This window comes from Dendrobates tinctorius, unplaced genomic scaffold, assembly GCF_039654945.1.
Source record: "Dendrobates tinctorius isolate UK_male_01 unplaced genomic scaffold, ASM3965494v1 ptg000116l, whole genome shotgun sequence".
NCBI classification, from domain to species: domain Eukaryota; kingdom Metazoa; phylum Chordata; class Amphibia; order Anura; family Dendrobatidae; genus Dendrobates; species Dendrobates tinctorius.
The window spans coordinates 46183784-46201647 of NW_027361784.1; the positions used below are offsets into that span (position 1 = coordinate 46183784).

At 48.9% G+C, this 17864-nt stretch overlaps 1 protein-coding gene across 4 annotated transcripts in view; it reads right to left on the reverse strand.

Moving 5' to 3' along the window:
• The window catches only part of TRAPPC9 (trafficking protein particle complex subunit 9), a 691224-nt gene that overhangs the window by 514765 nt on the left and 158595 nt on the right, over positions 1–17864 (reverse strand). For all 4 annotated transcript variants that reach the window (XM_073590384.1, XM_073590386.1, XM_073590387.1 and 1 more), the window contains exon 17: positions 2090–2214. In XM_073590384.1, coding sequence (XP_073446485.1) covers positions 2090–2214 — 125 coding nt within the window. The remainder of the gene's footprint in view (positions 1–2089; positions 2215–17864) is intronic.

Below are 17864 nucleotides of genomic sequence, written 5' to 3' on the forward strand. Positions count from 1 at the left end.
CAGTGCCCAGTCCCCCCCTTGCACCAATCCCCTTGGTGAGGCACTAATTGGGATGCCCCAGCCGGCCAATGGTTCTTAAAGGGGAAGGGTCCTACGGCCACACCTACAGGGGTTAAATCCAGGTGTCCGTGCCAGTAACGTCCTATTTTCCCCCCCGGCGGACACCTAGAAGCTTTTGTGCCACCCTCCCTCCCTTATAGTGATTAATGGGGTTGAATGGCCATACTAACTGGCAGGTAGATGTAAATTTGTAAATTATATTAATAATAAAAAAAAAATGTATATATAATTAACCATTGTCAACTTTACTAAGGAGGAGGGCAAAGGTACGTAACCGCTCGTTGGGCCAACTCGCCTGTCGATCGTGGACAGGAGCTCGGCGCAAGCCGCCCCTTACGAAGTGTAATTGCCTCTCTCTGCTTATGTAATTAATAAACTGTGACCGACCTGTTCAACCCACCTAGGATTGTCTGTTTCATTATGGGATTGGAGGGAGGGGAGAAGGCACTGGTTACGACACACAGGTCTCCACAGTCGGAGCAGGCAGGAGGAGAAGGCAGGCAGGAGGACAAGGCAGGTGGAGAAGGCAGGCAGGAGGACAAGGCAGGTGGAGAAGGCAGGCAGGAGGACAAGGAAGGTGGAGAAGGCAGGCAGGAGGACAAGGCAGGCGGAGAAGGCAGGCAGGCGGAGAAGGCAGGCAGGCGGAGAAGGCAGGCAGGCGGAGAAGGCAGGCAGGCGGAGAAGGCAGGCAGGCGGAGAAGGCAGGCAGGTGGAGAAGGCAGGCAGGCGGAGAAGGCAGGCAGGCGGAGAAGGCAGGCAGGCGGAGAAGGCAGGCAGGCGGAGAAGGCAGGCAGGCGGAGAAGGCAGGAGGAGAAGGCAGGAGGAGAAGGCAGGAGGAGAAGGCAGGAGGAGAAGGCAGGCAGGCAGGAGAAGGCAGGCAGGAGGAGAAGGCAGGCAGGAGGAGAAGGCAGGCAGGAGGAGAAGGCAGGCAGGTGGAGAAGGCAGGCAGGTGGAGAAGGCAGGCAGGTGGAGAAGGCAGGCAGGTGGAGAAGGCAGGCAGGTGGAGAAGGCAGGCAGGTGGAGAAGGCAGGCAGGTGGAGAAGGCAGGCAGGTGGAGAAGGCAGGCAGGTGGAGAAGGCAGGCAGGAGGAGAAGGCAGGCAGGAGGAGAAGGCAGGCAGGAGGAGAAGGCAGGCAGGAGGAGAAGGCAGGCAGGAGAAGGCAGGCAGGAGGAGAAGGCAGGCAGGAGGAGAAGGCAGGCAGGAGGAGAAGGCAGGCAGGAGGAGAAGGCAGGCAGGAGGAGAAGGCAGGCAGGCAGGAGAAGGCAGGCAGGCAGGAGAAGGCAGGCAGGCAGGAGAAGGCAGGCAGGCAGGAGAAGGCAGGCAGGCAGGAGAAGGCAGGCAGGCAGGAGAAGGCAGGCAGGCAGGAGAAGGCAGGCAGGCAGGAGAAGGCAGGCAGGCAGGAGAAGGCAGGCAGGCAGGAGAAGGCAGGCAGGAGAAGGCAGGCAGGCAGGAGAAGGCAGGCAGGCAGGAGAAGGCAGGCAGGAGGAGAAGGCAGGCAGGAGGAGAAGGCAGGAGCAGAAGGCAGGCAGGAGGAGAAGGCAGGCAGGCAGGAGAAGGCAGGCAGGCAGGAGAAGGCAGGCAGGCAGGAGAAGGCAGGCAGGAGGAGAAGGCAGGCAGGAGGAGAGGGCAGGCAGGAGGAGAGGGCAGGCAGGAGGAGAGGGCAGGCAGGAGGAGAAGGCAGGCAGGAGGAGAAGGCAGGCAGGAGGAGAAGGCAGGCAGGAGGAGAAGGCAGGCAGGAGGAGAAGGCAGGCAGGAGGAGAAGGCAGGCAGGAGCAGAAGGCAGGCAGTAGGAGAAGGCAGGCAGGAGGAGAAGGCAGGCAGGAGGAGAAAGGAGAAGGCAGGAGGAGAAGGCAAGAGGAGAAGGCAGGAGGAGGAGCAGCAGGAAGTAGCAGCAGCCATGAATGTGTATCAGTGGCAGCCAGGAGCAACAGGCAGGCAGGAGGAGTGTCAGCCATGAATGTGCAGCAGCTGTCACCTTGCTCGGATACAGGACCCTTTGCATTTTGTCATTTTTCGTAACACCACTGACCTTCACGTGGGTGAAGTCGCTGCTCCGCTTGCTGTCCGAGTGGATGATGGGTTTGCTTTCCACTCTGGGTTTGACAATGTGTCGGAAGGGACTGGACACCGGCAGGCCGCTGACACTGATGCCATCTGGAAAATACAGTGAGGAAAAGGTTAATATGAGCAAGGGAATGTCCTATTCTTTTATATCTAGGGGGCGCTGTTCACATGTTTCCTAAGCTGACACATGAAAACCACATCTCCAGCTCTGACTCTTTACTGCAGACCACACTAGTGTAGGGGGGGACGACGAGGCAGAGGGTACCTGCGTGCTGGGTAAGGAACTAGAGCGGCTGCATCCACTTTTCCCGGGTGGAAGCCTGAGTGAGGCGGACTTCCCCTTGTTGCCTGTGGGAAGCGCTAGAGAGGAGGGGCTTCCTGCTGTCGGAGGGGGGCGGAAGAGGAGAAAGAGAAAGTGCATGAAGGAAGTGAGTTTGGTGGCAGAGCAGCGCGCAGACCGGTGAGCGGTGTGCTCCGCTCCACATCCTGACAGAGCACCGGCGCTGCTACAGGGCAGGCTGCTGTCAATCAGAAGGGCAGGGACTGCTGCGCTGAGGGAAGCTGCGTGCCCAGCAGTAATCCAGAGAGAGAGTGCCGTGCACAGCAGAGCAGAGCCGTGTAGAATCTTGCACACATAGCAGAGCCAGGTGTTGCAGAAGCCACAGAGAACAGAGCTCCAGCCGGGAGCACCAGCGCCAGGCAGGTCAGCGTCGCCCGCAGCCAACAGCAGGGACCAGGGAGAGCGGGACGTGCCGTGTGTGTCCAGAGACCGCCAGAGACAACCCGGTGCCGTGCACTACGTGACGGTGAGTACCGCACACGCGCTGCCCAAAAGGGACCACATACGAGACTGACCCTTGTGACCTGACTTCACCAGTTAAGGAGCCACGTTGGGCTCGCACAGGACGGCGGCCCGTGCCTTTGCCTGCCACATCAGTATGTGGACTAAGGGCAGAGGAAGGTACCGGAGACCGTCCACTGCCACAAAGAAGGACCAGCGACTACAGTACCCTCCTGGAAAAGGCACTGCACCCGCCGTTGCCGGCGCTATTGAGTTCGTGGCAGGAGCGGCAGTGTTAGGACTTCCTGCTACGCTTGCTACCGGAGTGTCGTTATTTGTACCGATGTACTTCACTTTACCATTCATACTGTTTAACTCTAGAACGCCCTCGTAAATAAACCTGTGAACCCTTGCTCTGCCTCCCGTCCGTCACTGCATCCCGCGCTCTTACGATTTCTACACTAGCGCCACTAGACGCGACCTGAGGGCAGAGACGGCGCTGTGTTTAGTAGTAAAGAGGCTATACATGCCATAGCAGAGTGTGCGCATTACATCCCGACATGTCCGCGCAATCCATGGACGGCCCCCATCTAGGAGTGAGGCCTGAAAATGTGCAGCGGACTGTGCTCTGCCGCCTGCTTCTACCTCAATACAACACTCCATGTTCAGAAGCTGAGCTGTGGGGGGCGCTGTTTGTCTGGACACAGAACTGCTATAGGAGCATCATCATGGACATCATGAAATACTGGATGTCAGCTGCAGTAGTGTACGAGGGAACCAGACATCTGCTCAGCCTGATCATCCTGGTGCCTATACATCTGCTCAGCCTGATCATCCTGGTGCCTATACATCTGCTCAGCCTGATCATCCTGGTGCCTATACCTCTACTTAGCCTGAACATCCTGGTGCTTATACATCTGCTCAGCCTGATCATCCTGGTGCCTATACCTCTACTTAGCCTCAACATCCTGGTGCCTATACATCTGCTCAGCCTGATCATCCTGGTGCCAATACCTCTGTTCAGCCTGATCATCCTGGTGCCTATACCTCTGCTCAGCCTTATCATCCTGATTCCTATACCTCTCTTCAGCCTGATCATCCAGGCTTCTAGACCTCAGTTCAGCCAGTTCATCCTGGTGCTTATACCTATGATCGGACTGATCCTCCTCGTGCCTATACCCCTGTTCAGCCTGATCATCCTGGTGCCTATACCCCTGTTCAGCCTGATCATCCAGGCTCCTATACTTCTGTTTGGCCTGATACTCCTATCCAGCCTGATCAACCTGGTGCCTATACCTCTACTTATCCTCAACATCCTGGTGCCTATACCTCTGCTCAGCCTGATCATCCTGGTGCCTATACCTCTACTTAGCCTCAACATCCTGGTGCCTATACATCTGCTCAGCCTGATCATCCTGGTGCCTATACCTCTACTTAGCCTCAACATCCTGGTGCCTATACATCTGCTCAGCCTGATCATCCTGGTGCCTATACCTCTGTTCAGCCTGATCATCCTGGTGCCTATACCTCTGTTCAGCCTGATCATCCTGGTGCCTATACCTCTGCTCAGCCTTATCATCCTGATTCCTATAACTCTCTTCAGCCTGATCATCCAGGCTTCTAGACCTCTGTTCAGCCAGTTCATCCTGGTGCTTATACCTATCATCAGACTGATCCTCCTCGTGCCTATACCCCTGTTCAGCCTGATCATCCTGGTGCCTATACCCCTGTTCAGCCAGTTCATCCAGGCTCCTATACTTCTGTTTGGCCTGATACTCCTATCCAGCCTGATCAACCTGGTGCCTATACCTCTACTTATCCTCAACATCCTGGTGCCTATACCTCTGCTCAGCCTGATCATCCTGGTGCCTATACCTCTACTTAGCCTCAACATCCTGGTGCCTATACATCTGCTCAGCCTGATCATCCTGGTGCCTATACCTCTACTTAGCCTCAACATCCTGGTGCCTATACATCTGCTCAGCCTGATCATCCTGGTGCCTATACCTCTGTTCAGCCTGATCATCCTGGTGCCTATACCTCTGTTCAGCCTGATCATCCTGGTGCCTATACCTCTGCTCAGCCTTATCATCCTGATTCCTATAACTCTCTTCAGCCTGATCATCCAGGCTTCTAGACCTCAGTTCAGCCAGTTCATCCTGGTGCTTATACCTATGATCGGACTGATCCTCCTCGTGCCTATACCCCTGTTCAGCCTGATCATCCTGGTGCCTATACCCCTGTTCAGCCTGATCATCCAGGCTCCTATACTTCTGTTTGGCCTGATACTCCTATCCAGCCTGATCAACCTGGTGCCTATACCTCTACTTATCCTCAACATCCTGGTGCCTATACCTCTGCTCAGCCTGATCATCCTGGTGCCTATACCTCTACTTAGCCTCAACATCCTGGTGCCTATACATCTGCTCAGCCTGATCATCCTGGTGCCTATACCTCTACTTAGCCTCAACATCCTGGTGCCTATACATCTGCTCAGCCTGATCATCCTGGTGCCTATACCTCTGTTCAGCCTGATCATCCTGGTGCCTATACCTCTGTTCAGCCTGATCATCCTGGTGCCTATACCTCTGCTCAGCCTTATCATCCTGATTCCTATAACTCTCTTCAGCCTGATCATCCAGGCTTCTAGACCTCTGTTCAGCCAGTTCATCCTGGTGCTTATACCTATCATCAGACTGATCCTCCTCGTGCCTATACCCCTGTTCAGCCTGATCATCCTGGTGCCTATACCCCTGTTCAGCCAGTTCATCCAGGCTCCTATACTTCTGTTTGGCCTGATACTCCTATCCAGCCTGATCAACCTGGTGCCTATACCTCTGCTCAGCCTGATCATCCTGGTTTCTATACATCTGTTCATCCAGTTCATCCTGGGACCTATACCTCTTTTCAGCCTATTCCCATTGGTGCATATGCTTCAGTTATGTCCAGTGTCTCCTGGTGCCTATACTTTTGCGCATTCTCATCCTCCTTGTGTCTATACTTTTGCGCATCCTTATCCTCCTGGTGTCTATACTTTTGCTCATCCTGATCCTTCTGGTGCCCATCTGCAGTTACGGGTCGCTCAGGGTCCAGGAAAAGCTGGATGATGAACGTTATGGCAATATGTACTTGGGACAGACATGACCGCAGAAGGACTTGCCCTACTCTGGTGGGTTACAGTCCTTCTAGCGTTAGTTGCCCGCTCAGGACCAGGATTATGGTCGCCCCTCGGCCTCAGCATGATCCTGTTAACACACAAGACGCCTGCAATGAATGGCAGCGAGCGGACACTAAATATAGTCCATTGTGTCCCGCGCTGTAATTACAGGCGCCGTACGCCACGTGGTTAAGTGGGGGAAGCAATAAAGGAGAATTATCAGAAGAAAAAACTTGTATGAAATGAAAACCCGACGTGGCATAAATAAGACGCCGCTGACTTACATGAGCGGAGATGTAAGGAAACGTGAAAAGACGCGAGGAGACGGCACGAGGCCGGAAAATGTGCCCAGATACGCCATCATTACGGCGACATATCGGGGAGGTCGGCCTACACTATATGCCGGCTTCAATTTGCGACCGCACAGTACCACAGCGCTAATCCACTGCCATCACTTTTGATTGCAGCTTTGGGTGTGATTGGAGTAAATCCATTGATTGATGTGATATAAATCCAGCCAAGAACAAAATCCAATTTGTAAAATATTCACAAAGCTTCTTCATGTAATATAAGCTGCGCAAAAATACTGCTATTATTGATTTGCTTTCTCCAGTCACAACCAGAGCTGCAACTAAAACTTTACTGGCTTCCTATTACCAAAGAGCAGGGGCAAAAATGCTGTTCCAGGTCTAACTGCGGAGTGGAGTGGAATCGATGTTTGAAGGCCAATCAGAAGAATTTTGATTGCAGCACCGGTGCGGACAGAGCACATTGTCCTGCAGAGCTTTATTCAAAATTCAGCTACATATCACTATTAAAGAGAAACCCATTGTAAGAGATCATTTGACGATGACCGTGTTAGATCCCTGATAAACCAAAGCTTTCAGGCCAATTGGCAGAAATGTGAATGCAGCCAATAAAGTGACTAAAGCACATACACATCCAGAGCTGCATTCAAAATTCATCTTCCTTCCCAACACCAAACAGAACAGAAATGTGTGCGCTCAAGGAACAAAAATAGGTGAAAACAGAAGTAACAGCAGTTATCAGGGAGTGAACAAGCACAATAAGGGGCAACTCCGAGCAGACTGCTGGGATAAATACAAATGTGGAATTTTTTTTAGAGGGTGTAGAATAAATAGGGTGTGGTATAACGAGGGCGTGGTATAACGAAGGCGTGGTATAAAGCGGGAGTGGTATAAAGAGGGTGTGGTATAAGGATGGCATGGTATAAAGACGGCGTGGTATAAAGGGGGTGGTACAAAGTGGGAGCAGTATGAAGGTGGTGTGGTATAAAGAGGGCGTGGTAAAAAGTGGGCATGGTATAAAGAGGCTGTGATATAAAGAGGCTGTGATATAAAGAGGCTGTGAAAAGGAGGGTGTGGTATAACAAGGGTGTGGTATAAAGAGGGTGTGACAAAGATAATGTGGCATAAAGAGGGCGTGGCATAAAGAGGGCATGGCATAAAGATGATGTGCTATAAAGAGGGCGTGCTATAAAGAGGGCGTGCTATAAAGAGGGCGTGCTATAAAGAGGGCGTGCTATAAAGAGGGCGTGCTATAAAGAGGGCGTGCTATAAAGAGGGCGTGAAAAGAAGGGCATGGTGTAAATAGGGCGTAGTACAAATAGGGCGTGAAAAGAAGAATGTGGTATAAATAGAGAGTAGTATAAATAGGGTTGGTATAAAGGTGTAAAAAGAAGAATGTGGAATAAATAGAGAGTAGTATAAATAGGGTTGGTATAAAGGTGTAAAAAGAAGAATGTGGTATAAATAGAGAGTAGTATAAATAGGGTTGGTATAAAGGTGTAAAAAGAAGAATGTGGAATAAATAGGGGGTGGTGTACAAAGGGAGTGGTGAACATAGAGCGTGTTATAAATAGGGTGTGATAAACAGGGCGTGGTGGTAAATAGGGCGTGGTACTGCAGGGAGATGAATACCCCTGCTGACCGGCTGAAGAGTCTGCACACTATCCCTTGCTGGAGGGCACTACAAGTCACAGCCACCCCAGTACTCTTGGCTGCACTGCTGCCTCCCCCATTACCACATCTGCCTGTACAGTGAATTTGGCGGTGCCTGGCAATAATGACAGAAGTGGTCGGAGCAGGTCCAGCTAGGGATATAACAAGTGCAAAAAGAACGATGTGTGTAAATGTCCTGAATATTGCACAGATATCAGAGCTGGGGATGATGAGCACTGCAGCGCAGGACAGCACCACCCTCAACCTGTACACGGCGACGTCAGAGGCTCGGGACATGATATATATCAGTGTATATTGAGTCCTGCAGGGGCCTCGTTACATGTTGACATAACCCCAAAGGGGACAAATCACCTGGTGGCACAGACTCCTCTCTGTACATCCAGACACAGCAACTGCTCAGGTCTGAACCCCCAAATGTAACACCTGCCCTCTACACCCGGACATAAGACCTGCCCCTGTACAGCCGTTATCATGACTCTGTTGTCGGTTGTCCCTAATGCTAGGGGTGGCCTAGCTTTCCCTGTGTGATGAACAGCCCACCGCTGCCACCAATATGTGACGAACGGGCGGACCGCTGCCACCAAATAGCGACGGACAGCGGACCCTGTGCGACCAATAGGCCACAATCCCATCACCGACACGGGTTTGTGAGCGGACGGAGGGACGCGACGCACTGCCGGCACACGGCCATCACAGGCACAGTGGGGGCTTATCTTAGTTATCCCACCACCGGCACCACGTGACAAAAATACAGCAAGCTAATCTTGCTCTAACAATTTACCGCAGGGGGTATTTTGGATACCCCACCACTGCTATCAACCTTCCAAGAACTGCGGGGATTTATGTATATCCCACTTTCTCAGTTCCACTTTGGAACTCACAGCTCTCCGGCGCCCCCCTTACCCTCAGGTCAGTCAGGGAACTGCACCTAGGATAATTAGTCGCCGGACGGGCTGCTTGTTGTGCACGGGCCGCTAGACTACTGCAGTAAGGGAATTATCAATGCTGTGGCCGCAGCCCCTCATTCAGCATGTAAGACCCGTCTGTACTGCCAGCTAGCCTAGCCAGCCGTGCACACCACGCTGCCACCAGCCACGCTTTACTTAATCAAAGAGTTAATTAAGAGGGTCCGTTACAAACCCCAAATTAGTAGCGATTATTTAAAAAAGGCGCATAGTTCGTTTCTTAGAGCATGGAGTCAAACTGATAATTTTACGATTTATTCCCCAAAGTCGGGCAGTGATTGCAAATACAAAAGTTGTAATAAATTGGGACATTACATATGTACAAATACAAATCTAAAACAAAGTGGATGAAAGAACAGAAAGTAACACTCACATGTGCGTAGTTGGTATTAGACTGACCATGTGGCTGGGGGAGGGGCGCTTAACCAAACGTCCCCACTCATCGCCACGTGTCTCTGGCAGGACTCCAGCTGAACTGACTGGAATTTGGTAGCAAATACCTATAGTCTAGGGTCTGTGACCTCACGAAATGGGCGGTCTGGAGAGGTCCAACCTCCCTCTCTCCAAGTTAGGATTTGGCTACAAAATTTAGAATAACTATATCTAAACGAGAAAAGCCCGTACCAACACACATTCGGCATCATTGTTTGTGATTTACCGAATAGAATCCGAAGACACCAAGCATGCCATACTTAGGACACTCCGTTTGGGAGCAATCCATATCTCAGGTTCTGGCGGTGATAGAACTTTGCAAGCGCCACCGTAGGGAAGCCGGGTCCGCGCAGATCACAGAAATGTCCTTTTCGTTTTTCTGTCGCGATCGGAGCCCACGGTAGCCTATTTTAATATCTCTCATAGTTTTATTTCAGACACATGTCCCAGAAAACAAAGGACTTACTTTAGCTGTGCAGGGAGGGGGGGAGGAGAAGAATTCTACACTGAGGCTTCAGGTTTCACAGAACTGCATGCAGGAAGACACTGGTGTGTTAAGTTGTGGGGGAAGAGGGGGATTGCAGCTACATGACAGGCTCGTCTCCTCAGTGTGTAGCAATAGGAGATTTCTAGATGGTTCTAGAAATATCATACTTTAACATACAGATCTTACAGACATTTTACATTACACCCTGTTTCCAGGATTACTTCTGATGGTGAAGACGCCGGGGCCATATCCCTTGCCTTAGCCCCTGAATCCACCCTCAGTCTGTACCCTTCCCCCACCCAGGGAAGAGAGGAGTAGAAGTGTACCGTGAAACATCAACCAGACTCACAAGGTAATACGAGCAAGGGTAATGAAAAATACCAAACATACAAATATACACACACATATAAGAGGAATGCAGCAAGGAGTGGGGGATGGGGTAAAACTAAAGAAGGAGAAGAAAAGAAATTAGCAAACACTCAAAATCTAGCAACAGTCACAGATAAATCCACCAAATGCCTTCTCCAATAAGGACCAACAACTACCTCCAGCCATGCAGCATAAGATATCTCTATTCTCTGACTGAGTGCTAGCCAGGACCCAGAATAAATAGGAGATAGAAAGGTTAACAATGAACAGCTGAGAGCCTTAATGCAGGAAAGCTTCCAGGAGCTCTCAACTGAGCAGATTAACCCCTTTACTGCTAAAAGAAATTGACATTGTTTAATAAGAAGGTGAAGTGCTTCTAATCTGTGCAGGAGTAGAAGAAATTGGACAATGCGGTTTTCTGGTTCCTCTTTGTCGCGGTAAACCCGTGACACCCGTATATACCACCTGTCTCCGTACACCCATACATAACACATGCCCCCATTCACTACACCTGTTCCATTAAAACCCATACATTACACCTGTCCCGTACACTACATCTTCCCTCGTACATAAGCACACTACACCTACTCCCGTACACTACACCTGCCGCCGTACACAATTACACACCTGTCCCTGTACACCCGTACATTACACCTGCCCCGTACATAACTCCTGCCCCTGCACACAAGTACATTACACCTGCTTCATGTCTGTATGGACCTTATGGCCTGGGTGCCATCATGGGGAAAAGAGAAGGGTCTTCCCAAAACCGCTCCCACAAAGATGAAGCTACAAGTGTCCACAATGTCTTGTGCTGAAGATTTACAGAACCGCTGGCACAACTCTAAAGTAGTGGTGCACAAGTAGGATCCCAATCCGTGTACTTGTATAGACTAACTTGGCACACACATGGATAATGCAGGTAAAAGTGGTATTTGAATAGAATACAGTACATACAGTAAACGCTTCGGTCACAGCGACCTTCGTCAGTGTTCTATATAATGTACTGAGTGCACTTGTCGGTAGGGCAACCTGTCCATTAAGAACTATGTGAAAACCTGGAGGGCCATCTGTCGGTTACAGGAACGTGAGGTGGGTAGCAGCACAGACGCGGTTTCCACCAGGAGACAAGCGGTGGAAACCGCGTCTGTGCTGCTACCCACCTCACGTTCCTGTAACCGACAGATGGCCCTCCAGGTTTTCACATAGTTCTTAATGGACAGGTTGCCCTACCGACAAGTGCACTCAGTACATTATATAGTACACTGACGAAGGTCGCTGTGACCGAAGCGTTTACTGTATTCTATTCAAATTCCTCTTGCATTATCCACGTGTGTGTGCCAACTTGTGCTGAAGATTAAGATTTTCCATCACTGAAACTAAGAACTGTAGGCCGCCCCCTGACAACAGCCCATAAAATTACCCTCCTCCACATCTGTACAGGGGGCACAATGCAGTCAGAAGCTAACAGTCTCCTGGAGTCACCAGACTCCTCCATCAGACACTGAGAAGTGTGGTCACTGCACAGAACACATCTCCTCCAGAGTTCAGTGGTGGCGGCTTTACACCACTCCATCCGACGCTCGGCATTGTGCTTGGTGATGTACGGCTGCATGCAGCCGCTCGGCCATGAAGCTTCCAGCGGGGGGCGCAGTGTTAGTGCTGATACCAGAGGAGGTCTGGACTCTGCAGTTATGGGGCCTGCAGAGCGATGGTGACTTTTCTAACCTCTGCCCCTCAGTTCTTGGGCCCCCCCCCCCCAACTCTGTAAAGTTATAGGGTGTCCAATTCATGGTCGAGTTCCTTCAGTTTTTTCTATTTGTCAGAATTATCAATCGCAGGTGATGGTGGAAGATCCAGGAAGAGAAAATGTCATGAACGGACATGTTACCCCAGTGGCTCCTATTACAGGACGGCGCTGGTATCAGTGAGCTCTGCACCACCAGCCGTTGTGTCACATGGTAGTAAGGGCAGACAGCAAGGTGGGGGGCCGGAGGTTGTACCCTGATGAAACGGGCCAGAAGCTTAAACACCGGGGGGGGGGGATGCCAGAGGTTATACTCCGGGGGCAGGGGGACCAGAGGTTATACTCCGGGGGCAGGGGGACCAGAGGTTATACTCCGGGGGCAGGGGGACCAGAGGTTATACTCCGGGGGCAGGGGGACTAGAGGTTATACTCCGGGGGCAGGGGGACCAGAGGTTATATTCCGGGGGCAGGGGGACCAGAGGTTATACTCCGGGGGCAGGGGGACCAGAGGTTACACACTGCGGGCAGGGGGACCAGAGGTTATACACCGGGGTCATGGGGACCAGAGGTTATACACCGGGGGCAGGGGGACCAGAGGTTACACACTGGGGGCCGGAGGTTACACACTGGGGGCCGGAGGTTACACACTGGGGGCCGGAGGTTATACACTGGGGGCCGGAGGTTATACACTGGGGGCCGGAGGTTATACACTGGGGGCCGGAGGTTATACACCGGGGGTGAGGAGACTGAATGAAAACCATGAAATGAATGAGAATGAAAAGCCCAAAACTTTTCTCCATTTTTTGCATCTTTTATAGTAATGGGCAGGGACCTGACCAGCCATGAAGAAACCTTCTTCCCTTTCCTCCCCCCACCACTTCCCCGGCGCAGCGTCCGCTCTGACATTACTGCGCCTTCCTCATTCTACAACGCGGACTCCGTTCTTCCATCCACAAAGTAAATGACGTGAACATTGGTAACAAATGAAACGAAGACTAAATTACCAATTTGCAGAAGTTTTCAGCTCAAAAGACAAATGTATTTCCATAAGTCAAAGGCAAAAATAATTAACCCAGGGGGAAAAAAAAAAAAAATAAGTGTTGCGTTCGGATGATCTGCACACGATGTCAGGCGCAGTCATGTGTTCTGGTGATCGCCAGCGATGTGCCGCAACAGCAGACTCAGAAGAGATGCGGCGATTACAACGATTAGATGCAATTACTGCAGACAAACAGCACAATGACCCGGACGGGCGACGCGGCGCACTCATCTGTCACTTAACCCCTTCCCTCCCCTCTCCTGATACACACGGTCGAGTCGATCTCTTTTCATAATCCCGAAACCAAAAGGAATAAACTCCCCGTCCTCCATGGTGGCTTTAACGATCCCGCTTCCCCATTAATCCCGACGCAGCGCACACAAATTGGATCTTACAAGATGATCAAACGTTGCCTTGTGAGTTTGGGAGATCAAAGCCGTGGTCCCACCTGTTGTCTGCCACACAAATTACACAGCGCCAACATTACACTAGAAAAGGAATTTTACAGCTGCGGTACGCCTTTGTTGAACACAGTGTGACTATCCGGGAAAGCGGGAACAACACTGGGGCTAATTACGGTGCCTGTCACAGCCGGGCGTTCGACACTTCACCCTTCATATACTATCCCCTCACTATTGACTCGCGGACTCTGAGACCTCCAACATCACTCATCTAATGCAGCCCGGAGGCATACTACAAGAGCGCCGAGCCACGTCCTGTATTATACTCCAGAGCTGCACTCACTATGCTGCTGGTGCAGTCTCTGTGTACATACATTACATTACTGATTCTGAGTTACATCCTGTATTATTCTCCAGAGCTGCGCTCACTATTCTGCTGGTGCAGTCACTGTGTACATACATTAAATTACTGATTCTGAGTTACATCCTGTATTATTCTCCAGAGCTGCACTCACTATGCTGCTGGTGCAGTCACTGTGTACATACATTACATTACTGATTCTGAGTTACATCCTGTATTATTCTCCAGAGCTGCGCTCACTATTCTGCTGGTGCAGTCACTGTGTACATACATTACATTACTGATCCTGAGTTACCTCCTTTATTATACTCCAGAGCTGCACTCACTACTCTGCTGGTGAGGTCACTGTGTACATACATTACATTACTGATCCTGAATTACATCCTGTATTATACCCCAGAGCTGCGCTCACTATTCTGCTGGTGCAGTCACTGTGTACATACATTACTGATCCTGAGTTACATCCTGTATTATACTCCAGAGCTGCACGCACTAATCTGCTGGTGCAGTCACTGTGTACACACATTACATTACTGATCCTGAGTTATATCCCGTATTTATACTCCAGAGCTGCACTCACTATTCTGCTGGTGCAGTCACTGTGTACATACATTACATTACTGATACTGAGTTACATCCTGTATAATACTCCAGAGCTGCACTCGCTATTCTGCTGGTGCAGTCACTGTGTACATACATTACATTACTGATTCTGAGTTATATCCTGTATTATACCCCTGAGCTGCAATCACTATTCTGCTGGTGCAGTCACTGTGCACATACATTACTGATCCTGAGTTACATCCTGTATTATACTCCAGAGCTGCACTCACTATTCTGCTGGTGCAGTCACTGTGTACACACATTACATTACCAATCCTGAGCTACATCCTGTATTATACTCCACAGCTGCACTCACTATTCTGCTGGTGCAGTCACTATGTACATACATTACATTACTGATCCGGAGTTACATCCTGTATTATACTCCAGAGCTGCACTCACTATTCTGCTGGTGCAGTCACTATGTACATACATTACTGATCCGGAGTTACATCCTGTATTATACTCCACAGCTGCACTCACTATTCTGCTGGTGCAGTCACTATGTACATACATTACATTACTGATCCGGAGTTACATCCTGTATTATACTCCAGAGCTGCTCTCACTATTCTGCTGGTGCAGTCACTGTGTACACACATTACATTACTGATCCTGAGTTACATGCTGTATTATACTCCAGAGCTGTACTCACTATTCTGCTGGTGCAGTCACTGTGTACACACATTACATTACTGATCCTGAGTTACCTCCTGTATTATACTCCAGAGCTGCACTCACTATTCTGCTGGTGCAGTCACTGTGTACATACATTACATTACTGATCCTGAGTTACATCCTGTATTATACTCCAGAGCTGCACTCACTATTCTGCTGGTGCAGTCACTGTGTACACACATTACATTACCAATCCTGAGCTACATCCTGTATTATACTCCACAGCTGCACTCACTATTCTGCTGGTGCAGTCACTGTGTACACACATTACATTACTGATCCTGAGTTACATACTGTATTATACTCCAGAGCTGCACTCACTATTCTGCTGGTGCAGTCACTGTGTACATACATTACTGATCCTGAGTTACATCCTGTATTATACTCCAGAGCTGCACTCACTATTCTGCTGGTGCAGTCGCTGTGTACATACATTACATTACTGATCCAGAGTTACATACTGTATTATACTCCAGAGCTGCACTCACTATTCTGCTGGTGCAGTCACTGTGTACATACATTACATTACTGATCCTGAGTTACATCCTGTATTATCCTCCAGAGCTGCACTCACTATTCTGCTGGTGCAGTCACTGTGTACATACATTACATTACTGATCCTGAGTTACATCCTGTTTTATACTCCAGAGCTGCACTCACTATTCTGCTGGTGCAGTCACTGTGTACATACATTACTGATCCTGAGTTACATCCTGTATTATACTCCAGAGCTGCACTCACTATTCTGCTGGTGCAGTCGCTGTGTACATACATTACATTACTGATCCTGAGTTACATACTGTATTATACTCCAGAGCTGCACTCACTATTCTGCTGGTGCAGTCACTGTGTACATACATTACATTACTGATCCTGAGTTACATCCTGTATTATCCTCCAGAGCTGCACTCACTATTCTGCTGGTGCAGTCACTGTGTACATACATTACTGATCCTGAGTTACATCCTGTATTATCCTCCAGAGCTGCACTCACTATTCTGCTGGTGCAGTCACTGTGTACATACATTACTGATCCTGAGTTACATCCTGTATTATACTCCAGAGCTGCACTCACTATTCTGCTGGTGCAGTCTCTGTGTACATACATTACATTACTGATCCTGAGTTACATCCCGTATTATACCCCAGAGCTGCACTCACTATTCTGCTGGTAGAGCCTGCTACACAACACACCACATAGACAAGATGGGTAGTGCCCTAGAAAACCAAAGCTGCAGGCAGAGACTGGACACTATGTACAGAACTCTACGTCCTCTAGCAGTTATAGATCAGGAGGAGACAAAGCGCAAAGAGCATCAATTTTCGAGCTGCATTTATTATAGTGCCGCAAAGGAGCCGAAACAAAAGCTGGAATCTCACCACTTTCATCATCATAAAGTCAGATACACTATGGGAACATTAAGTGGCTGCAATAACACGAGATTATAACGGCAACACTGATATTGTACGAGAGCGGGGAAAGCAGACACAATGCATTACTGAGTATCTAACTGCAGCCAGACTGCAAAAAAAAAAAAAAAGATGGTGTATACATCGGAAATGAAGAAAATAATGTACGTCTGGAGTCGAGAGCTCAGCATAATCAGGATATTATCAGACCCAACTACTAGAAAACTGTACACAGCAACTAAAGAGAAGAGCACGACATTATACAGCAGGAACACCGCCAAGACAATACACTTATACCTATGGGCAGTATTATAGTAGTTATATTCTTGTACATAGGAGCAATATTATAGTAGTTATATTCTTGTACATAGGGGACAGTATTATAGTAGTTATATTCTTGTACATAGGGGCAGTATTATAGTAGTTATATTCTTGTACATAGGGGGCAGTATTATAGTAGTTATATTCTTGTACATAGGGGGCAGTATTATAGTAGTTATATTCTTGTACATAGGAGCAGTATTATAGTAGTTATATTCTTGTACATAGGGGGCAGTATTATAGTAGTTATATTCTTGTACATAGGGGGCAGTATTATAGTAGTTATAATCTTGTACATAGGGGGCAGTATTATAGTAGTTATATTCTTGTACATAGGGGGCAGTATTATAGTAGTTATATTCTTGTACATAGGGGGCAGTATTATAGTAGTTATATTCTTGTACATAGGGGGCAGTATTATAGTAGTTATATTCTTGTACATAGGGGGCAGTATTATAGTAGTTATATTCTTGTACATAGGGGGCAGTATTATAGTAGTTATATTCTTGTACATAGGAGCAATATTATAGTAGTTATATTCTTATACATAGGGGGCAGTATTATAGTAGTTATATTCTTGTACATAGGGGGCAGTATTATAGTAGTTATATTCTTGTACATAGGGGGCAGTGTTATAGTAGTTATATTCTTGTACATAGGGGGCAGTATTATAGTAGTTATATTCTTGTACATAGGGGCAGTATTATAGTAGTTATATTCTTGTACATAGGGGGCAGTATTATAGTAGTTATATTCTTGCACATAGGGGGCAGTATTATAGTAGTTATATTCTTGTACATAGGAGGCAGTATTATAGTAGTTATATTCTTGCACATAGGGGGCAGTATTATAGTGGTTAAATTCTTGTACATAGGAGCAATATTATAGTAGTTATATTCTTATACATAGGGGGCAGTATTATAGTAGTTATATTCTTGTACATAGGGGGCAGTATTGTAGTAGTTATATTCTTGCACATAGGGGGCAGTATTATAGTAGTTATATTC